The following is a 21,679-nucleotide window of genomic DNA, read 5'->3' as shown; positions in this document are numbered from 1 at the left end:
GTCTTGCTCAATCTATCCCAGGGGCCTCTGAAGCAGGAATCCGAAACAGAGGATGGGAAATTCGACTACATCATAATGTCTGAAGTGATTTACAATCAGTCATCTGACTCCTTGTATGACGATGATTTCCATGACAATCTGGTTGTTTGTTTGCTTGCTTGCTTCATCTGGAGTTCTAACAATTCTCTTGCAGATATGGACGATCTTGCAGTTTGTAAAACCCGGGACGATCATTTACAACGTGTTTGTTGACCGACCTTTCTCGTTCATGTTCTTTGCCAAGATCGATGAACTTCCTGGGAAGTAAGAAACGGACAAGAACAACTGTAAGATCCTTGAATGCCGCGGCCACGCCGTGCCGCAATGCCCGGCCGCCCGGCGGCCAGTCACAGTGCCCGGGGGCCCGGTGACTCACTGACCCAGCGGTGCTGGCCGGGGGGCCGGCCATGCCGTCATGCGGCCCGGCCGCGGGGGCCACTTTGGACCCGGCGCCCGGCCGGTGAAGTTTACCGTACGCCGTACGGTCACCCGTCCGACCGTGTACGCCGGGTCCGATCGGATCATCCGTTGGCAACGGCACCCGGCCGGGGGCCCGGGGCCCCGGCCGGCGGGGCCCGCGATCATGCGGCGATCCGATCATCGGATCATCGCCGCCGCCGGGGGGCGGCAGCGCTGAGCCTTCGCGGCCTGCCCCGGCCGCCGGGGGGCGGCAGCGCTGAGCCTTCGCGGCCTGCCCCGGCCGCCGGGGCCGGCCGACTGCCAGCCTGGCCGGGCCCTGTCAGTGCAGATTCTGAGCCTACAGAACTCTGACTCGAAAAGCAGTTGGTGGAAAGAGAGATGCCTTGAAGAAGACCACGAAGTCTCTGAAGCTTATTGTTGCCGTTTGAAGCTCTTGTCACATGATTCTATTGAACCTCGGAAAATTTTCACGTCTTGATGTGATCCATCATCGCTTTCACACAGATGAGGTTTGCTGTATAATATGATCATGATAGCAGAGCTAGGTCGCTCGGAGACGGCATCGTTGTCTTGTGGCATGCAATCAGGCATGTTCCTCGCTCTTGGTGCGAGAGGGTCGATTGCGACCTGTGTCCAATGTACGGTATTCAGTTTGTCAAAGCTGTCAGGAGAGGAAAAGCTGTATGTAGAGGAAGCTCATAAGAGGCGATGAGATAAAAAGATTTCATGAACATCGGTCTGTCTGATCCAGAAAGATCTCGGAGCTCGCAGTCAAACTAATCCTCCAAACGGTGCGATACGCCAAGAGGCCTCGGCTGGATCAGGATCTCCCCGTCTCGTTTCGTCCTCTCCTGCCTGCTGCTGCTTCTCCCCTTCAAGCACAGACAGGTCAGCGCCATGACATCCAGACAACCTTTAATCTCAATCTCTGCATTGGCAGAGGCTCCTGGCGGTAGCGTCTTCACCTCGCACAGTCAAATGCTCCGTTCGCGATCCGGCGATTGTTTTCCCAGTTTCCCACCTCTGCTATTTCCACCTCCGCACTTGTTGACCTCCTCTCAAACTCCGAGTCATAATCGTGTCAAGCACGCATGCCTGCGATGCAAGCTCAACAAGATCAAGTGCGACGACAGCCGCCCCTGCACGCGCTGCCTGCGGCAAGGCTGCGGACAAGCATGCCTGGCGTACAGCGCGCAGAGGCCCCCGCAAGGGCTTTCAGGTGTGTCAATGACGGGGGCGAGGAGCAGCGCAAGCGGTCTGCAGGAGACGGCTGGCCCAGCGATGAAGCGACGGTCGTGCGAGGGGTGCCGGCAGAAGAAGGTCCGGTGCAGCATGGAGAGGCCCTGCTCGAGGTGCGGGGGGAACCTGGTCCAGGCGTGCAGAGACTGCCTGGCGAGCGTTGCTCTTTTTTTTGCGTCAGCGATTGTATATGAAGTTTAAAGGTTTCTATTTATTCAGATTGTGACGTTACTGTTTTCGCTGGTGGCGTCATTTCACACGCATACGCAGTAAGCACAATATCCGTCTGTCTTATGCTATCTATTAGGACTCAGCATTCGGCGCTTTGTACATGGCAATGCTGTTTTGACTACAATCAACTCCGTTGGAAGGACGATTCATCTTGACTTGACGTTTGATCGAGTCGTTGAGTGACGTGATGGTGATCTGACGCCAAACCACCCTTTACACAATCGCTGACGCAAAAAACAAGATCATTCGAAGCTTCATTGGTAACATCTGAGCATGTCATTTCAAACAGCTTCGTTTACTTCCGAGCAACAAAAATAAATTCCCCCGTCCTCCCAGATTGACCTCCCTGCTTCCTTCCTTGCTTCCTCCTCCGCCAGCAGCAGCCCATCAACTGACTCTCCCAACGGCTCCTCCAGCTCCAGCCCCTCCCAGCTCCCCGCACTCTCATCCTCTCCTACCGTCCAGTACCTGTCTCCCCAAAGCAGCGCTCCCCCGTCTCCTACCTGCACACCCTCGTCCGATTCCTCGTGCTCTCCGTCTACTTTACCAGCCTCTTCTCCCAGACTGTCCCTGCACCCCCGCCCGATTCTCAGGCACCGCAAGCACGGCCGGCCCTCGTCGCACCCTACCTTGGACCGACGACAAGCCTCGCACGCCCGCACCACCTGCTTCCTCCGGTGCTTCAGCCGCCTGCACGAGTCCCTCCACGCCTGCACCTGCTCCGGGCACATCTGCAAAGGCACTAGCGCCTCCTCCCATGGCCCCAGCGTAGGAGCAACGCTCGCCAGGCAGTCTCTGCACGCCTGGACCACGTTCCCCCCGCACCTCGAGCAGGGTCTTTCCATGCTGCACCGGACCTTCTTCTGCCGGCACCCCTCGCACGACCGTCGCTTCATCGCTGGGCCAGCCGTCTCCTGCAGACCGCTTGCGCTGCTCCTCGCCCCCGTCATTGAAAGCCCTTGCGGGGGCCTCTGCGCGCTGTACGCCAGGCATGCTTGACCGCAGCCTTGCCGCAGGCAGCGCGTGCATGGGCGGCTGTCGTCGCACTTGATCTTGTTGAGCTTGCATCGCAGGCAAGCGGCGAAGGCCCGGGATCGTTGTGTCGTATCGACAGGAGAGGCAGTGTCCGCCATGGATGGAGCACCGACAGAGAGAGGAAAGTATGTCGCTGGCGCTGGCGGCAGGGCTGGAGTGCTGTACAGGGAAGGGCCAAGCACGGAACTCATGGTGCCGAGGGACGAGAGGAGACAGGAGAGGACGAGGAATATCTGTGCAAGAGGAGTCTTGCGGATGTATATATATATACAAAGATTTCGTCAGCACCATCAGCTGCTTGTCGGGATCTTCCGAATCGTTGTGTAATTAAGTCCCCTTGTGGGCCACTGGCTCCGAGATTGTACCAGAAAGCCCTCAGGTCCGAAGTCCCTCGTGACTTGCCGCAGCCCCGGAAAGTTTTAGTTAAAGATTGCTCGCTCTGCACTTTTCTCAAAAAGTTTACTTTTCATGTCATACGATGCTGGAAGAGGACCGCGCGACGATGGATGCGAGGACAGGTCCCAGTTTCTATATATCTTGCAACTCAAAGGAGCTCAGACTTCTCAAGATTGCTTCTAGCAACGGCTGCTACCATGGCACGCATCGGAACCCAGGTTCCCATCACGGCATGCTGTTCACGGTTAGGTTCCTGTTATTAATAGATGTCACATACTGCGAAGAATCATACTTGTCGTGCTCGTTGTGCTCTAGTAAGACCCCTGTGTCGAGCTCGCTGTCAAGGCGAACTTGGTCGCAGACTTTTTTCAATAGCTATCTCTGAGCCGTTGTGTGATTGCAGTACGATACCTGAGTGGGGGTTTAAAGCCACCCCCACTCCCTCGTTAAGATCTTTGCGTCTGCCGCACTTCCCTTCAGAGCCTCTCTCCTAGCGTTGTGAACCAACTTCTGCATCCACCTGCCAAAAGAAACATCAACTCACCCCAATGCCCCCAAACTCTGTCACCCCCTCCCCCTTCCCTTTGACCTCTCTCTCCTTCCTTCCCCCTTTCTACCAACTTCCAGGAACATAACAGACAAGACAAGTCGCAACACCTGGACCAATGTAGTCGAACGTTTCATGGGGACGACACTGCTGGATGATCGGAGTTGTGCTCTCAAGAACTAACTACTAAGACTCATTTGCTTTGGCTATCCAGCCGTTGTCAGTCAGTTGGTTTGGGGTAACCCCTCCAACCGCCTACAAGTTTCTTGATAGTATCAGTTGACGCTGATGCAACAAGTCAGAAGGATTCCTCACATAAACAGAGATCCTAAGATCATCTGAGCTCAACGTCTTACGCAAGGTTGTGTATACAACATATGGTAGCGAATTGGTTCACATTCCAGCTTTGATTCAGAATCTCGAACGATTCCAAGAATGATTTCAGCACTGAAAGAAAGCAAGCAAACTGTTGAAAGTGAAAAGATCGCGTAAGGCTCAGACCAGTGAACGAAGGATTCCGAGATCTACAGAACAAGTCGCTGATTCAACTTCGATTCACCCAAATGTTGGAGCTCAACAGTTTCAATTCCCCCGTCCTTTTTCCGCAACGAGAGATGATGATTCAATTATGCAAGATCGACCACAGCAGGATTCCCATCCAGCTTCTGGTGCTCGCCCATTCTTTTTCACGCCAGTACCAGCCCCGTCTATCTTCGTTCCGGAGTCTCCAGCTCCGCATCCTTCCTGTAATTCCGCTTTTGGTGCATTTTCTCCGCGTACCCCTGCCGCAGAGCCCATCTCTGCGATGTCTTCAGGTCGAAATTCTCCTGCTACCAACGACAAGGAACCGTCTCTTCGTCAACTTTTTGCTTTACTCCTGCAACAGAACGCAGATGCCCGCAAGGATGCCCAGCAACGTCAAGAAGAACTTGAACGCAAGCTGGATCGTCAATTTGAGCAATCTCAGGAATTCCATGATCGTCTACTTGCTCAATCCTACGAACTTCAAGACCGTCTTGTTTCCGCCCTTTCAACCTCTGTGGCAGAAATCCAGCGCTTGAAGCCCCTCCCTGCACCGTCTAGTGCGCAGACGTCTCCGCGCATGGCGAGTTCTGCCTCCCCTCCCAGCCCTCGGCTGATGTACGCACCGTCTAGTGCGCAGACGTCTCCGCGCATGGCGAGTTCTGCCTCCCCTCCCAGCCCTCGGCTGATGTACACGCATGTTATCCCGGTTGAGCCAGACCCTTCATCGATTCCCGAAGCTCCGCCTCCAGTTTCTCTCTTGCCAGAGAAACAGATGACTCCGTTGCCAGGTATTCGTGCTTCTAACATGCAGCAGAATCCCTCTCGTGACGTATGCATGTCGCTGATTCCTCAGCCCACGCCCGTCCGTCCTTCTCAATCTTTCCCTGGTGACAAACTCCCGAAATTTCAGCCCAGAATGTCCATCACCCCCTTTCTCGGTCAGGCTGACTCTCGAAGCATTCACAGCTGGCTCTCTCAGATGGGACGCGCTCTGTCTGTTCAACGCATTCCCGGCAATCTATGGGTTTACTATACAACGACATTTCTTGATGACTCTGTTCTTCAACGCATGTCTCACGATCGTCCTCTTCACGAAAGGTTCCTTCTTCCCTGGCCGGAATTCTGTCTTTTCATCACGCAGCAATTTTCTCCCGCGGCTCACATCCCCTACAGCACCAAGTGACCAATCTCTGTCAAGGCATCAACGAATCGATCACTGATTATACTCTTCGGACGCAACGTTATGTCGACGAACTTTTACTATACAAATCTGAAACTGTCGTATTTCAAGAGCACAATCTTCTCAGTCAACAATTCGCCAACCGTGGTTTTCTCGACCCGGAAGTTCGACTCGTTATGGTCCCCATAGCGCACATGCATCCTGCTACAGCTGCCACGATGTCGCTTCTAGCACAGAAAGCTTTCGCCTTCGTCAAACCGTCTTCTTGGTTCCAGCCTATTTGTGCCCTTCAACCCTCTCCGTCGACGCCAGGAGTTCAGCCCTCCCCAGCTCCCGCACAGTCCTCCGGTTCGAGTCCCCCAAATTAAGTTTCTGCACTTACTGCAAACGACGGTTCTGGACACATCCACGGTGGGAAAGAAAACTGTATTGCAGCTCCGACAGTACGTATACGAATTTGCTCGACTCTACGTTGAGATAGCGAAAATCCATCCTTCAAAATGAATCAGGATACCGAGATGTACAAAAGTGACAACGATCATATTGAAATCTTGGTTACACCCCGAGATAAAATGAACTCCGACAGGGAAAGAAAATGTTTCAAATCCCCCAAAAGCAGATAGAGAGTCTCTTCCATCTCAGGCAGACTGAAGCAGCAGCTTATCTGGTATCGCATCATATTGTTCAAATTGATATGTTTCTGACCTTTTCCGCGACAGGGGATCTCTCTGACGGCAATGAAAGCAGCTTGTCGACGAGTTGGGATCTCCAAGTGGCCATATTCTCGCATTAGACCTAAGGCGGTTTTCAGAATGGTTTCTCCCACTGCTGCTGTGCAGGAGTCGTCAGACGAAAATGAAGAAAGCACGACCGAGTACAGCCCTTCACCTTCAAAGTCAGCAACCGATGCAGACTTTGCAAAACAAGGACTGGTCGACTGCAGTGGGGTTGAACATTGGCCTCTAAAGTCAGCAGAAGCAGAACACACGACAAATCCCTTGCACATTCACGCTGATACAAAGGAGGCTGGAGAAGTCTTAGAAATCAAGTCCGAAACTCAGACCATAGAAGAGCAAGGGAAGGATGTTTCTCAAGGGGCTCTGTTTGATTTTCCATTTGAGCCCCTCGACGCCAGCTGGATTTCTGCGTTCATGAACGACAGCTTGGGCGACGACTGATTTGAGATTTTGCTGAATCCATGTCATGCACAAGTCTCCTCCTGTGAATCCTTTAACTCTCCCCTGCTTGTGGCTTAGATGCTCGATGATGATCAGGCTCATGATCCCATGGAAATGTCCGAGTGACTGCCATGCAGCCACCGTCTGCGGCAGGCTTTAGCCCGCCGCGTTGAATCAGTGTGGCTCAGTCTTTGTTTGGGAAATTGGCCGACTCAGTCTGCTTTGGGAAATTGAGAGTCGGCTCTGCCAAATCATAGCTGAAAGTTGTCACTCACTGTAGTACTGTTAATAACTGAGTGCTGATTAAAAATTGAAAGTCATTCCGATCGTCAACCCGGGCCGTTGAACGGTCTGGCGGCGGCGCCGGCCGGCGGCAGTGTGACTCCGAGCAAGGCGGCCCGGTGCCACAGCCCGGCCTGTGACTGGCCGCAGTAAAACTGGGCAACTCCCACTGTGCGGGACGGAGCCGCCTCTCAATCAATTAATACTCAAGTTTGCCGGGGGGACCGTCAGACAGCAGTCGGCCGTCACGGGGCCCGGCGTTGGCCGTGTCACTAGTCAGTCCGTCATCACTGATCATGTCATCATTGGGCATCATGGCAGACTTTTGGCCGTACTATAGGTTCAACCGTTACTCCGAGTCAGTCACGCCGGGTCACTGTCAAGCCCAGTCACAGATTCGGACTGATTCAATGTGCACCGTTACAGTGTGGCGCCGGCTGCCGCCGCGCCGCGCGGCACACTGGCCTGCCACTGAGGCTGCTCCGGGAGCCTCCGAACTGCCAGGAACTTCGGAAGGGCTGCCCCCCCCGGCCGGGCCGCACCTCCGACACCGTACTATTCAGTGACTACGGTATGGCGGCCCCGGAACTTGGCAAGTCACTGCCGCGGCGGCTCGGCGGGCGGACTCAGTCGACAGGCCCTTGCCGCCGGGCCGGGGCCAGGGCCCTTGCCGCCGGGCCGCCCGGCGCGGCCCGGACTCGAGCCTCCCGAGTCCGGCGAGAGTGCGGCCGCGCCCTCGGAGACGCAGAGCCTCCGATCTTAACAGTAACTTAGTTATTGAATCGTAGGCCCCGCGGCAAACTTTTTGATTGTATCATTGATGGCAACCGACTCGACTTGAATGGCGAACGTGAAAGTTTTGACTCGAAAAGTCCGGCGCCGCAAGTACTACGCCGTACTCCCGGGCCCGCGGCGCCGGTCCCGGAGTCCCCGGCGACTCAGAGTCAGGTCACACCGTACCGTACTAATCAGAGCCGCGCGCCGCATGGCTGCAGTTACACCGCTACAACGGTCCAACGGTTCGCCGTCGGATCCCGTTGACTGGCAAAGTGAAGTTTTCAAACTCCGTTCGGATCATGAACTCAGGTATGGTACCGTACTGATAAGTACGGTACCGCACATAAACGTGACTCATGCCGTACCGCAGTCACACAACGGTTCGGATGAACTCAGTCAGGTATGGTACCGCAGTCACACATGATGAACTCAGGTATGGTACCGCAGTCACACATGATGAACTCAGGTATGGTACCGCAGTCACACAACGTTTGACTGATCAGTGATCCCTCACGGTCACGAGGGACTTCGGACCTGAGGGCTTTCTGGTACAATCTCGGAGCCAGTGGCCCACAAGGGGACTTAATCACACAACGATTCGGAAGATCCCGACAAGCAGCTGATGGTGCTGACGAAATCTTTGTATATATATATATTTGATGCATCTGTCCATACTATATATACATCCGCAAGTCCTCATGCAGTCGTCCACTCCTGTCTCCTCTGGTCCCTCGGCACCATGAGCTCCGTGCTTGGCCCTTCCCTGTACAGCACTCCAGCCCTGCCGCCAGCGCCTGCGACATACTCTCCCCTCTCTGTCGGTGCTCCATCCATGGCGGACACTGCCTCTCCTGTCGATCCCACACAACGCTCCCGGGCCTTCGCCGCTTGTCTGCGATGCAAGCTCAACAAGGTCAAGTGCGACGACAGCCGCCCATGCACGCGCTGCCTGCGGCAAGGCTGCGGTCAAGCATGCCTGGCGTACAGCGTGCAGAGGCCCCCGCAAGGGCTGTCAATGACGGGGGCGAGGAGCAGCGCAAGCGGTCTGCAGGAGACGGCTGGCCCAGCGATGAAGCGACGGTCGTGCGAGGGGTGCCGGCAGAAGAAGGTCCGGTGCAGCATGGAGAGGCCCTGCTCGAGGTGCGGGGGGAACCTGGTCCAGGCGTGCAGAGACTGCCTGGCGAGCGTTGCTCCTACGCTGGGGGCGTGGATGCAGATGTGCCCTGAGCAGCTGGAGGTGTGGAGGTACTCGTGCAGGCGGCTGAAGCACCGGAGGAAGCATGTGGTGCGGGCGTGCGAGGCGTGTCGTCGGTCCAAGGTAGGGTGCGACGAGGGCCGGCCGTGCTTGCGGTGCTTGCGAACAAGGCGGGGGTGCAGGGACAGCCTGGGAGAAGAGGCTGGCAAGGTAGACGGAGAGCAAGAGGACTCGGACGAGGGTGTGGAGGTAGGAGACGGGGGAGCGCTGCTGGGAGAGGATGAGGGTGCGGGGAGCTGGGAGGGGCTGGAGCTGGAGGAGCCGTTGGAAAGATCAAATGATTGGTTGCTGCTGGCGGAGGAGGAAGCAAGGAAGGAAGCAGGGAGGTCATTCTGGGAGGACGGGGGCATTTATTTTTGTTGCTTGGAAGGAAACAAAGCTGTTTGATGTGACTTTCTTGGATCGTTTGAAGGAAGCTTCGAATTATCTTGTTTTTTTTTGCGTCAGCGTTTGTATAAAGATTTGTATTCATTTACATTGTGACGTCATTGTTTTTGCTGGTGGCGTTATTTCACGCGTATGTGCGGCAAGCACGATAACCGTCTGTCTTATGCTATCTATTAGGACTCAGCATTCGGTGCTTTGTACATGGCATTGCTGTTTTCACTACAATCAGCTCCGTTGGAAGGACGATCCATTTTGACTTGACGTTTAATCGAGTCGTTGAGTGACGTGAAGGTGATCTGATGGCAAACCTAGGAGGTCGTATGTTGTATACATTCTTGCAGAATGACTGCCATCCTATCGTGCATTCATTGGTTGATTGCGAACGCAGAACATGACACACAAGAGTCGCAACACCTGGATCAAAGTCGGAGCCAATCACAACTAGCACGCCGCCAGGGCGGGGTTGCAAGGACAGCCCGCTAGAAGGGACCGACAGAGACTAGGAGGTTTGTGAGGTCAAGAGGATGGCCGAGAGCCGGAAGAGGCGAGAGGAATCTCGAGGTATCAGGGGAGCGTTTCATGGGGAAGACACTCCTGGATGATCGGAGTTGTGCTCTCAAGAACTAAGATTCATTGACTTTGGCTATCCAGTCGATGTCAGTCAGTTGGTCTGGGTAATCCCTCCAACCGTCTACTTTCTTGATAGTATCAGATGACGCTGATGCAGCAAAGACAGAAGGATTCCTCACATTTTGTATCATCCTAGCTCTGCTGAGCTAGCTCGAAGCACCTTGGTCGAAGTGTCGCTGTCATGAGATCACGAGGCTGCTTTGAAGGTTGCTGCATCAGGCAGAGTCGATGAAGAATATGCGGTTACTCTGACACTTTGACGCTCTTTGCAGCATATCCTATACCACACCAGACACGATAAAACTTCATCCATGTGACGAATACTCATCGATCAAGATGATTGGAGGGCTGAAAGAAGGTGAAAGCAAGTTATCATACCGCACATGATCGAGCTGATCCGGTGAAGCGCCTTGCATGATACCTCGGTCCTGAGGCGAAGCAGAGATGTTTGGTCGAACAGCTCAGCTCTGAAAAGATCGCGACTCCTACACCTACGTTTTGGGAGCAAGTGAAGGAAGTATCCCGCTGAGAACGAAAACACTTCTTTTCAAGATATACCAGAGCAGTGATATCTCGGAGTATTGTCTTTGTACATCCGCAACGATTCGGATGCTTCCGACATAGCTGGCAATGATGACAGGATCCTTTTGATCCTTTCCCGCACTTTACCTCTTCTGAGCTCGTCTTCCGAACTTGCTTACGAGCGTCTGCCCGCTCTCTTTACCAAACTCATTCTCATCATTCCTCTACTCATGGCGGACACTGCCTCTCCTGTCGATCCGACTCAACGCTCCCGGGCCTTCGCCGCTTGTCTGCGATGCAAGCTCAACAAGGTCAAGTGCGACGACAGCCGCCCCTGCACGCGCTGCCTGCGGCAAGGCTGCGGACAAGCATGCCTGGCGTACAGCGTGCAGAGGCCCCCGCAAGGGCTTTCAATGACGGGGGCGAGGAGCAGCGCAAGCGGTCTGCAGGAGACGGCTGGCCCAGCGATGAAGCGACGGTCGTGCGAGGGGTGCCGGCAGAAGAAGGTCCGGTGCAGCATGGAAAGACCCTGCTCGAGGTGCGGGGGGAACGTGGTTCAGGCGTGCAGAGACTGCCTGGCGAGCGTTGCTCCTGCGCTGGGACCGCGGATGCAGATGAGCCCGGAGCAGCTGGAGGTGTGGAGGTACTCGTGCAGGCGGCTGAAGCACCGGAGGAAGCAGGTGGTGCGGGCGTGCGAGGCTTGTCGTCGGTCCAAGGTAGGGTGCGACGAGGGCCGGCCGTGCTTGCGGTGCCTGAGAAGTGGGCGGGGGTGCAGGGACAGTCTGGGAGAAGAGGCTGGTAAAGTGGACGGAGAGCACGAGGACTCGGACGAGGGTGTGGAGGTAGGAGACGGGGGAGCGCTGCTTGGGGGAGACAGGTACTGGACGATAGGAGAGAATGAGAGTGCGGGGAGCTGGGAGGGGCTGGAGCTGGAGGATGGGAGGGAGCCATGGGAGGGAGGATCTGATCTCGGGGTACTGCTTGCGGAGATGGAAGGAGGGGAGGAGGCAGCAAAGTTGATCCTTGACGAGGAGGAGGTGGAGGAGGAGGAGGAGAAGGAGGGGGAGGGGGAGGGGGAGGGGGAGGGGGAGGAGGAGGAGAGCAAGGACGAGGAGATGGTCTGGGGTTTACAAAAGTGTAATTATCTGTGATCTTGCTGTAAATATTCTTTTTTTTTGTTCACTTTCATTGAAGCTTGTTCAAATGAGGCTGTTTCATCAACTTTTTGGCCAGCGGTCGACGTGATTTCTAGCAATGTATTCCTCAAGCTCGGTCGACGATAGGAGAGGATATCTCCGTTTGTTATGGAAAATCATGTTGTAATGGTTGCTGGATGATGGCGGCTACAGAAAAAATCCGTTGCAAACAGAGCTCATCAGCAAGGAAGTTTGACTATCTCCTCCTTGCATTCGGACCGCGCATAACTGTGAGGGAGGGGGAAAGACGATCAAAGAACAGCTGGACGGCATGAGAAAAGAACAGATGTCAGAACTGGTGAACGATTGCAACCTTGTAGAACACTCAGCACCATATGCAGTCAAGGACAAGATGTTGCTTGCATTTCAGGAGAATAAGATCGCCATCAGGCATGATGCGCTGGAGCAGGAGGAAGCGTTGTTGTTAGAGATGGGCTCGCCTTGTTTCTTTGAACCTGATAGCAGATTTCCGCCTTTGCTGACTTGAGGGGTTTGACTGGCAGCTGTGTGGAGAAAAGTGGTCTCAATTGGTCGTTGAATCGTTAATCGATTGCGCTGGAAGAACACATAACGATGCATCACACGCGAGCTATGTATCTCATATGCACTGTATGGTTCATCCTTCAGGTCTGCAAGGAAAGTGTTTGTGCGCGTAAGAGGCAGTATTGCCCCTTCCTGGAGCTTCCAAACTCCAATCGTCTCGTCGGCGAGAAGCGACGGCGATACGAGGGATGACTTGAGAAGGGCCGGTAAAGCACGGACGGGCCCTGCACGAGTTGCGAGAGGAGCCCAGCATAGGCGTGTTGGAACAACCTGAGCACAGCCAGTCTATTCAATGCGTCGCTTACAAGCAAAGGCTATAGGAAAAAAAAAAGAACAAGCGACGAGCGAGCCGTGCTGTCGGTCCAAGATAGGATGCGACGAAAACAGGCTGTGTGATGGATGCGTGAAGTGTGCGGGGGTCCTGCAGGTCACCCAAGCATGGTTGAGCAGAAGGAGTCAGCATGTCGGCGATGGTTTCATAACCTTGTTCAAGGACGACCCGCAGAGTCAAGGTACGAAGAGAACGCTGCCCCGTCTGCCGTTGGAGGCAAGGTGGAGACTGGGGATGGGCGACGAGCTAGAAATCGATGGAAGATCGTTCCTTGACCTGTCGACCAGTAGAGATGATGCAATTCACTGCACGAGAAAGAGTTCAGTTTCTCCTTCCTTGCCCTGAGGGAGTGAAGGCAGACCCGTGCCTCGGGACATCTCTGGTGTGTAGGACAGGCTGCAATGGCGCTCACAGCTATTGAATTCTCAATCTTTGCTGCAGTTCATATACAATCAGAAAGCTTCTCTTCATTCTGAACTCTCCTTCGACTTCGACTCTGCAGCAAACGATACGCAAGTAAGTTCGGCAAGGAGAGCGTTTGTGCGCGCAAGAGGCACTGTTACCTTCCTTGAGCTTCTTCACTCTCCGAGCGTCTCGTCGTCTTCTCGCCTGCCCTTGAATCTTGGTGGCTGCATGCGACAAGTCCTTGTCCAGCTTCAGCTCCCAGTCGATCGAGAGCGTCCATTCTACAAGGGAAAGAAGATAAAAAAAGATCAAAAAATAGGCTTGAAAGTCAAATGAAGACAAAGAGGGAAGAGAGGATGTTGAGAACGCACCCACTATCTGTTCAGCAGACTTTCTAGAAATCGAAGTTTGGTCATATTCCACAACAAACTCCTTTCATTGCGAGTCTCGTCAGTCGATACAACATGACCTAGTGCATTCATACCTTCTCGAACAGTCCAACCTTCTTCTCTATCTCAGCATACATGTTCATCGTTTCATTCGCCCTCTTCTCAATCTCTTCATTGCTCAAGCCCTTCTCTTGCTGGCGACGCTTCAAGGCCTCGACCTCTGGTTTGATAAGGACACATCTTGGCATGAACTTTCCCGCTAGAGCAGTTCGGAAGGAGGAGAAGCAGGAGTACGGGCAAGGGATCAGGGCACACCTACCAGTCTCAAAGATGCTCTCAAGGTTCGAATGCTTCCAGCCATAGTGACTCTCTCCTATCTCCTGCTCTACGATGAACTCGTCCGCCCCCGCCGCTATGCTGAAAGAGCCTCGGTCCATGGTTTGAAAGTCGACCCCCTCCTTCTCCTTCTCCTTTAGCTCCCTATCCGTGAACGCCACCAGCACCCCAAACTTATCAATGTGAGCCTTCACCATGTCCCGCGCTAGTCCCCTCTTGCCGCTCTCAGGAGGACCGACCAGGAGGAGCGGTCTTGCCCTCGCATACCCCCACCCATCTACCGCATCCCCTGAGCCATCGCCTCCTTTGAAGCTCTCGAAGTATTCATTGCAGAACCTAAGGTCTCCATCAGCTGACTTGAGGGATGAAGGAGGGAGAAACAGAGTTGATTGGACGGGGTGAGGGAGCAAACAGGAGTGTTCAACGGGACAGCAATCAACGGAGATGGGCTTCGAAAACAAAGAAACAATCAAGTGTTGGAAGGGAAGGTGGAAAAGGACGGAGTAAAGACAGGAGAAAGACTCACTGGAAACAGTCTTCAGGCTTGTTCACTAGGACATTCACAAGAAAGTCATGCATTATCTGCGTCAGCTCCGGATGATCCGCGAGGTACTTGCGATACTGACCATGATTGTCATCATCGGCCCACACGTAGGAATCAACCAAGCAGTATCAACACATTCAGCCTCTTGTCGACAAAACCGAATTATTCACATCTCATTATTCTGCTCAACAAAACTGCTTCTCATCTTGTTGTCAACATCTTTGCTTCGTCAACATCAACATGATATCATCGATGATCATTATCGCCCTCATCATCGTCCACGTACCTGGTCGCTTAGCTCGCCGCTTCGATCTCTGATCGCCGCCTGCTCCTCTAGATTGAACCCCTCCATGCTCCGCCCTGCCGTTGGGCAGGAGGGTGGAGGAGGGGTCTAGCCACCCCCAAATTGGCCATGAAATTGGGGGTCCCACCTGAATTTCATTCGAGGCGGGTTTGGTATAATCGTGCAACGGTCTTGCAACGGTCAGTTTCCGTTGGGGCATGCAGCCGGTGGAAGGCGAGGCTGGGCGTCCCGGAGGAGGGAGAAAGGGAGGAGGGAGAGAAAGGATAGGAGAGAGAGATGTTGTACCTCGGAGCTGGAAGAGGACGATGTGTGTGTAGAGCAGAAGGGCTGACACTGTCAGAGTAAGAGCCTTGCTCGAAGGCAAGTTTTCTGCCATGCCGAGTACCTCGTATCATGCCGAGGATGTTGGGAAGATCCTCCTCGAGGTTCAGAACAATCTGCGAGCACTGCGCTCAGACCTCTCGGCAACGTCCACCAGTGAGGCCAGCGCGACCAAGAAGATCTCTCTGCTACAGCAGCTCATCGACAAAGCTGAGAACGACATCAAGTTGAAGACAGAGGTTGTGCTGAACAATGCCTTCAACGAGCAGTACACAACTCTACCGGCAATCAGGGACACCAAGCGGTCAAGATCCACCTCACGGCCCAACTCAGCGTCTCTCCGCCGCCTATCTGTTAAGGAGCAGATGCAGTCAAAGAGGCAGATGGATCTGATTATGCAGCCCAACTCCTCCGAAGCAAGAAACTTCCTGCAGGAGAGGTTTGGCGTTGCCGCTCCTCCTCCTCCGAAGCCAAGGCAACCTAAGAAGGTCCCAGGCAGTGTCATCCGATCCAAGACGTCGGAACCAGGCACCGTCCTTCCTGCTGCTGTTCGCCGCGACCCCAGCGCTCCTCCTCCTCGCCTCACGCAGAAGGACATTCATAAGGGCATGTCAGAGCTGGTCAACAAGGGACTGATACCCAAGTACGTCGATCTCACTCCTGCCTTCGTCCGCACGCCTGCCCCCGTCCTCTGCGGGCCTGTACAGATGCATCCTTGGGACGAGCAGTTCGTGCGGCAGGAGCCGTACACCAACCCGACAGGGTTCTCGCTGGCGGGAGTGAAGATGGATATGATTTCTTCAGCCAGACAGGTTGATCTGAACACGCTCCCTAGATCCACCGCGTCCATGAGGTCGAAGCCGCACAAGAGCATGAGCGTGCAGATGGAAGTGGGCGAACAGGAGGAGTCCAAGGTACGCAAGGTCTCGGTTGCGATAGCGCCTGCGGGAGAGGAAGGGGGGGATGAAGATTTGCCGGAGATGGGAGGAGGAAGGGACAAGAAGGAGGGAGGAGGGACACCCAGGGACTACAACACGCTGCTGGACGAGTTTTCACTGCATCAGTTCATCATACGGAGAGGATTGACACTTTCGTCCACCCCTGAGTTTGAGTCGTACAAGAGGAAGCACACGGTGATGTGGGGAGCGATTCAAGATATTATTTCCAGGTGAGGAGGGGGAAGGGGAGGAGGGGGGAGGGGAGGAGGGGGAGGGGGGAGGAGAGCTTGTTCACGTGAGAGGAGACGGATGAGCGATATGATTTTGTTGGGGATGAGAATCACTTTTGATGATGTTGATGATTCTGTGTATTTTGTTTTCTTTGTCTTTCCTTGTTTCTCACCGGACTCTCCGATAGGCTCGAGAGATTCCTTGGCAACTACAATGTTCCTCTTGCTTACGTCGATGGCAACAAAGTCGCGCTGCTGGCTCAGCTGGACTACAAAGAACCCAGTAACGACGACCTCCTCGATTGTTTGGTCAACCTCGAACAGGTGAGATTTATTCGAATAGGTTGCTTCTCAGTTGCTTTCTTCTATTGTTTTTGCTGTCGTGATCTACTAGTGAGTGACGACTCTATTATGTTGGCCAAGCATGCCTATTGCACCTGTTTGTTTCGTAGATCAAACATCCATTGCGACACTCAGAGACTGTTGACGTGTTCTTGTGTTTCTTTACATAATGCCGTAAACATCCTTCGATTTCATCTCTTTGGTTTCTACACCCCAGTCGTTTTGTGTCAGCCGATCATTGCGATAGTGATGTCTTTGCAGGTTCTTGAGCTTGTCAAGCTTCCGGGAGGAAGATACCGAGGAAGTGACAAGGAGAGAAGCGCCTCGTTAGTGCTGCAGTCAGTTTACCGAGGCCATTTCTGCCGCAAGCAGTTCCGGCAATCGTTGCACAGATACAAGGTTGGAGCATGTCGTTGTGTTGGTGCTTGAAGGCTTCATTCTGTTGTCTCGTGATTTTACCTCCTTCTCCTCCTCCTCCTCCTCCCCCTCCTTGTTTGTTGGTTTGTTTGTCTGCTTCTGGTGTTGGGGAGAAACTGATTGTGTTAATATCGCAGTCGTGTTGTATTATACAAAGACAATGGAGGACAATCATCACGTTCCGACGAGCAACCAAGGTACCACTTAATACAATTCCAACTGCTTCTTCTCCTGTTTTGTTTATTTCTCCCTCATCCTCTTCTTCTCTCCTCTTGCCGGGTCTCCATGTCTTGTTTTCATCTGCTCTCTTCTCTCCTTCGTTTCCTCTCCCTCCTCGTCTTCCCCGCTTATTCTCCTTCCCTCCTCTCCACCCTGTTGTCTCTTCCTTCGCCTCACCTTGAACCTCTCTCACCACGTTCCTCCTTCAGCTCATCGAGGAGAAGATCGAAGACAGGAAGACGCAGTTTCAGCAGCTCTCCATCAAACTCCAGCAGCAGTGGCAGGACATGAGCAGGAGAAAACGAGTGGTCGTGCACGTTCCCTCCATCTCCCGCGAGGAGGCTCAGAGGATGAGCGTGCAAGACTTTGCCATCAGGCAGAACAATCAGCTGGGCAGGCTCACCTGGTCCTCCTCCCCCGATGTCGAGGTACCCTCCTCCTCCTCCTCCTCCTCCTTCTCCTCTTCATCCTCCACCTTTTCTTTGATTCTCTCCTTCTTTTTCGCTTCTCCTCTGCCAATCCCTCCTTAGACTTAAACCATCTTCTTGCCCTCTTTATCACTCTCTACCTGTTCCGCCTACTCTCTCCTCCTCCTCATCATCATCATCCTCCCCGCCTCCCCCCCCCCTTCCTCCTTTCCCCCCTTTTCCCCTCCTCTTCATCACGATGTCTTGCCTTACTGCTTCTCATCATGCAACCTTACGGGTCATACTCCTGCTCTTCTCTCCTCCTCACCTTCCGCCAGGTCATCTACGTTGCTCCCTTCCCTCTCAGCCCGGATGTTGTTCAGTACTACTCCAAGCTCCTGCAAGTGCGAGGAACCGAGTCAGCCGATGATCGATTCAAGGTTTCCTCCTGACTCGCCTTCTCTTCCTCCTTTATCCTCCTATTTCCTCCTCTCTCCTGCTCTTCCTTCTCCTCCTTGTCCTCCTCCTCCTCCTCTTCCTCCTTCTACCACTATAACTACTTCTCCCTTTCTCCTCCTTCTCCATGTCCTTTCCTCCCCCAACCCCCTTCCCGCTCTTTTATCTTCAGTTCATTTCTTTGCTATCCCTGCTGTCTTTCACCCACTCCCTTGCCTGTGCTTTCTCGGCAACATGCTCTGACATGCTCAACTTTCAGATTGTGTTTCCTGAGAACTACGATCGATTTCCTTCTCACTTCTCTATCTCCTCTATCCTCCTCTACTCTCCTCGATGCTTGAAGCGGATCATCAACTTTGCCAAGGTATGGCGAACTGAATGTATGAATGGGTTTGATGAAGTGATGGTGATGGTGATGTTGGTGGTGGTGGTGGTGATGATGATATATGGGAATATTGATTATGGAGATAGAGATGATAATGTTGGTATCATAACAATCTTGAACAGGGGAAGGACGCATACATAATCCCGGGTGTAGTTGGTCCAGAAGATCTGAAGGTAAAACGGATCCATCAACGGCCGTCCTCCTCCTCCTCCTCCTCCTTTTCTGTCTTTCTCTCTCTCCAACCCCCTTCTCCTTCTCTTCCTTTCTCTCCTCCTCCTCCTTCTCCTCCTTTTGCTCATATTCCTGATACACGTGCTTTAGCTTGCGTGCTGTCTCAACATGCCCCTCCTCTCCCCGGAGCCTCAAGTTGCCACCGTCTACTCCTCCAAGTCAGGATCTCGCCGAATATTCTCAATCGCAGAGGTGCAGATGAAATGAGGAGGAAGCTGGAGGGTGGGGGGGGAGGAGAAGAGGAGGAGAAGGTTGGAGGAGAGGAGAGGAGAGGAGAGGAGAGGAGAAGAGAGGAGAGGAGAGGAAGAAAGAAAGGGGGGAGGGGAGGAGGCAGAGAGCAGAGGAAGAGAGGAGGAGAGGACGAGGAGGAAGGAGATGATGACGGAGCGGCAGGTGAACTCTCCTCCTGGAGCCTACGATCTTTACAGCACAGAAGAAACTCTGCATGCTCTTGCTCGCCTGATATTCGAGCGACTAGACGTGCAGAGATGGCTGTTCAAGGTGAGGAGAATGAGACTGAGTGGAGGAAGAGTCAAAGGAGGAGAAGAACTTGATTGGAGGAGAAGGAGGAAGGCTGGGGGGGAAGTGGATGGGTCAAGAGATGGGCGCTGGAGAAAGAAAGAAACGGATGAAGAGTGAGATGGGAAGGGAAGGAGGAGGGAGGAAAGGAAGGAGAGGTAGGAGAAGGATCAGGAGAAGAATCAGGACAAGGATCAGGACAAGGACGAGGACACTGACGGGAAGCGGCAGATCGACGATGAGTTTGGAGGGAGAGGGCACGCCTGGCTTGAGACCTCAGCCCTTCAAAGTCACGCGGCCCTGCTGAGAGAGCGGGAAAGGAGCCTCAACCTGTGGATGGACCCGCAGAAACAGCAGGCGGCGCTCAGAAAGGTGAGAGGAGGAGGGGGAGGGGAGGGGAGGGGAGGGGAGGGGAGAGGGAGAGGGAGAGGATAGTGACCAAGAGGAGGAGAGTGGGGAGTAGGAGAGTGTCGAGGAGGAGGAGGAGGAGAGCGAGGAGGTGTAGAAGGAAAGCGATGAGGAGGAGGAGGAGAAAGAAACGAAGGGGGTGAATGGGAAATGCGGGGGGCTGAACAAGAGGATACCTTGAGCTAACAAAGTTGTCCACAGGTAGTCGAGGAGCTCGAGCAGATTCTTCCAAAGAGAGCTCAGATAGCACATAAGGTGACACTACGAGCATGCAGCTACCTTCTCCTCTCCCCTCCCGCATCTTCCACCTTCAGTGATCTCTTCCTTCTCCGCTGCCCTTCTCCTCTCCTCTTCCTCCGCTCTTCTCTCCTCTCCTCTCCTCTCCTCTCCTCTCCTCTTCTCTTCTCTTCTCTTCTCTCCTCCTCTCCTCTCCTCTTTTCCTCTTCCTCTTCCTCTTCCTCTCCTCTCCTTCCTTTTTTCTCTCCTCCTCACCTTTCAACCTCAGGACATCTATCCCACGTGGGAGGCGTACGAAGAAACGTTCACGCGGGTCGGTGGGACCATCGAGGCAGCGGCAGGAGGGCAAGTCGACTCTCCTTGCGTCAACCTCTTCATCCTGCCCACCGGAGAGGTGAACACGGAGAGAGCGAGAGAGGGCGAGCAGGGGCAGAAGGCGGGGGCAGGGGCAGGGGGGTGGGTTGAGGATGAAAAAGCGCTGGGCTTGAGTGAAGGTGACATACTTGTTTACAGGTTTCTATTCATTCCACGCATGACCATCTGTTCACTCAAGATTATCATTACATGGGTGCAATCTTTCCTCAACAGACAGGTTAGCTGCTTTGAACATGATAGGGGAGAGGAGAGGAGAGGAGAGGAGAGGAGAGGAGAGGAGAGGAGAGAGAGGAAGGGAATGAAAAGTGAAGAGGGGAGGGGAGGAGTGGGAGGAGTTCGTGACTGAATTGTTTTGCTATCAGCAAACAAGAAAGCCTTGAACGCTGCAGCCACAGCTATCGGCAAGGTGAGAAAACTCCCTGAAAGATTGAAGAAAGAGAAAATTTCTTCCCTCCTCCCTCCTCCCTCCTCCCTCCTCCCTCCTCCCTTCCCTTCTCTCCTCCCTCCTCCTTCTTCCCTCTTCCCTCCTCCCTCCTCCCTTTCTCCTCCCTCCTCCCTTCTCCCTCCTCCCTCCTCCCTCCTCCATCATCCTTTCCTCCTGCCAACTTTTTCTTTCCTTCTCATCGCCTTCTCTTCAGGTCTGCGCCGACAAAGGGATCATCGGGTACATCTCGGTGGACTTTGTGGCTTTCAGAGACGAAGAAGGATACCCGCGACTATGGGCGGTGAGAGGAGGGGGAGGTGGTGGTGGTGGAAGATGAGGTGGTGGAGGAGGAGGAAGAGGAGGAGGAGGTGCTGTGGAAGGAGGAAGAAGAGTCAGATAATTACAATCAGGTAGATCAGAACGGCACTATGCATTGGTGTCTGCTTTGCTACGAGTCTTCAACCTACGTCTGCCCTCTACTTGAGCATAGAGCTTACAGTATCACCTGCATTACCAACTACTCGATCTTTGTCATGGTCTCTGACACCCTCCCCTCTCTGAATTCTTGTCCTCCTCTCCCGCTGTCATCGTCGACGTCAATCTCCTCGCCAAATTTCCTGTCCTACAGGCTGTGCATCCCGTCGTTACACCTCCTCCCTTCTCCGTCCCTTCATCCTAGTCGCAGCATCTTCATCGTCTTCGTCACTGCCAACTTCATCATGCTGATTCTTCTCCTCTTCTCATCCCTCTGTCATGAACAACCTCGCTTCCCGCCATCACATGCAAGGGCTCCCGCAGACTACGCCTGTTGGGTACCCCCTCGTACTCATCCATCCTAGACCCCTACCCCCCTAAATGACTAAGAAATGATATCAAATAACCCCATCATTTTCCTTTTACTACCCCTACCCCCAAGAAGACTCTTGACCCTGCAAAGCACAGGACTGACAGAGCACGGGACGGCCTCGCATTACGGTCTCCCATCTATGGTGGTTACCAGAATGGTCCCCCGGAACTCGCGGTTACTTCCCATCGCCCACAAAATTTAGACCAAATTTCGGTCGAACAATGCAGGAAGC

General features: G+C 53.8%; 5 protein-coding genes across 5 annotated transcripts in view; 3 read left to right on the top strand and 2 right to left on the bottom strand.

The window, feature by feature from the left end:
• Positions 1–4,614: 4,614 nt before the first annotated feature.
• GUITHDRAFT_116988 (hypothetical protein) lies at positions 4,615–5,269 on the bottom strand (the record flags this gene model as incomplete). The annotated part of the gene is made up of 3 exons (XM_005823745.1): positions 4,615–4,707; positions 4,756–4,934; positions 4,984–5,269. The coding sequence occupies 3 exons, from the start codon at positions 5,267–5,269 to the stop codon at positions 4,615–4,617; spliced, it is 558 nt and encodes a 185-aa protein (XP_005823802.1).
• Positions 5,270–6,207: 938 nt separating this feature from the next.
• On the top strand, positions 6,208–6,790 carry GUITHDRAFT_116987 (hypothetical protein; the record flags this gene model as incomplete). Its single annotated transcript, XM_005823744.1, has 2 exons — positions 6,208–6,279; positions 6,332–6,790. 2 exons carry the CDS (start codon positions 6,208–6,210, stop codon positions 6,788–6,790), a joined length of 531 nt encoding a protein of 176 aa, XP_005823801.1.
• A 1,798-nt stretch (positions 6,791–8,588) lies between these two features.
• Positions 8,589–9,491, top strand: GUITHDRAFT_116986 (hypothetical protein; the record flags this gene model as incomplete). Its single annotated transcript, XM_005823743.1, has 1 exon — positions 8,589–9,491. The coding sequence occupies one exon, from the start codon at positions 8,589–8,591 to the stop codon at positions 9,489–9,491; it is 903 nt and encodes a 300-aa protein (XP_005823800.1).
• Positions 9,492–13,157: 3,666 nt separating this feature from the next.
• On the bottom strand, positions 13,158–14,739 carry GUITHDRAFT_165635 (hypothetical protein; the record flags this gene model as incomplete). Its single annotated transcript, XM_005823742.1, has 6 exons — positions 13,158–13,209; positions 13,277–13,399; positions 13,490–13,550; positions 13,603–14,179; positions 14,370–14,464; positions 14,674–14,739. 6 exons carry the CDS (start codon positions 14,737–14,739, stop codon positions 13,181–13,183), a joined length of 951 nt encoding a protein of 316 aa, XP_005823799.1. The 3' UTR covers positions 13,158–13,180.
• A 326-nt stretch (positions 14,740–15,065) lies between these two features.
• The window catches only part of GUITHDRAFT_116984 (hypothetical protein), a gene marked incomplete at both ends in the record, with an annotated part of 7,552 nt that continues 938 nt past the window's right edge, over positions 15,066–21,679 (top strand). The window contains 15 exons of the mRNA XM_005823741.1: positions 15,066–16,180; positions 16,369–16,504; positions 16,784–16,921; positions 17,368–17,586; positions 17,904–18,005; positions 18,281–18,385; positions 18,529–18,579; positions 18,728–18,829; positions 19,031–19,138; positions 19,319–19,528; positions 19,766–19,819; positions 20,070–20,195; positions 20,315–20,393; positions 20,539–20,582; positions 20,815–20,901. Coding sequence (XP_005823798.1) covers positions 15,066–16,180; positions 16,369–16,504; positions 16,784–16,921; positions 17,368–17,586; positions 17,904–18,005; positions 18,281–18,385; positions 18,529–18,579; positions 18,728–18,829; positions 19,031–19,138; positions 19,319–19,528; positions 19,766–19,819; positions 20,070–20,195; positions 20,315–20,393; positions 20,539–20,582; positions 20,815–20,901 — 2,676 coding nt within the window. The remainder of the gene's footprint in view (positions 16,181–16,368; positions 16,505–16,783; positions 16,922–17,367; positions 17,587–17,903; positions 18,006–18,280; positions 18,386–18,528; positions 18,580–18,727; positions 18,830–19,030; positions 19,139–19,318; positions 19,529–19,765; positions 19,820–20,069; positions 20,196–20,314; positions 20,394–20,538; positions 20,583–20,814; positions 20,902–21,679) is intronic.

Source organism: Guillardia theta (genome assembly GCF_000315625.1).
Source record: "Guillardia theta CCMP2712 unplaced genomic scaffold GUITHscaffold_103, whole genome shotgun sequence".
In the NCBI taxonomy this organism is placed as follows: domain Eukaryota; class Cryptophyceae; order Pyrenomonadales; family Geminigeraceae; genus Guillardia; species Guillardia theta.
Note: the sequence above shows the minus strand (reverse complement) of the source record. Positions and strands in the feature narration are given on the sequence as shown.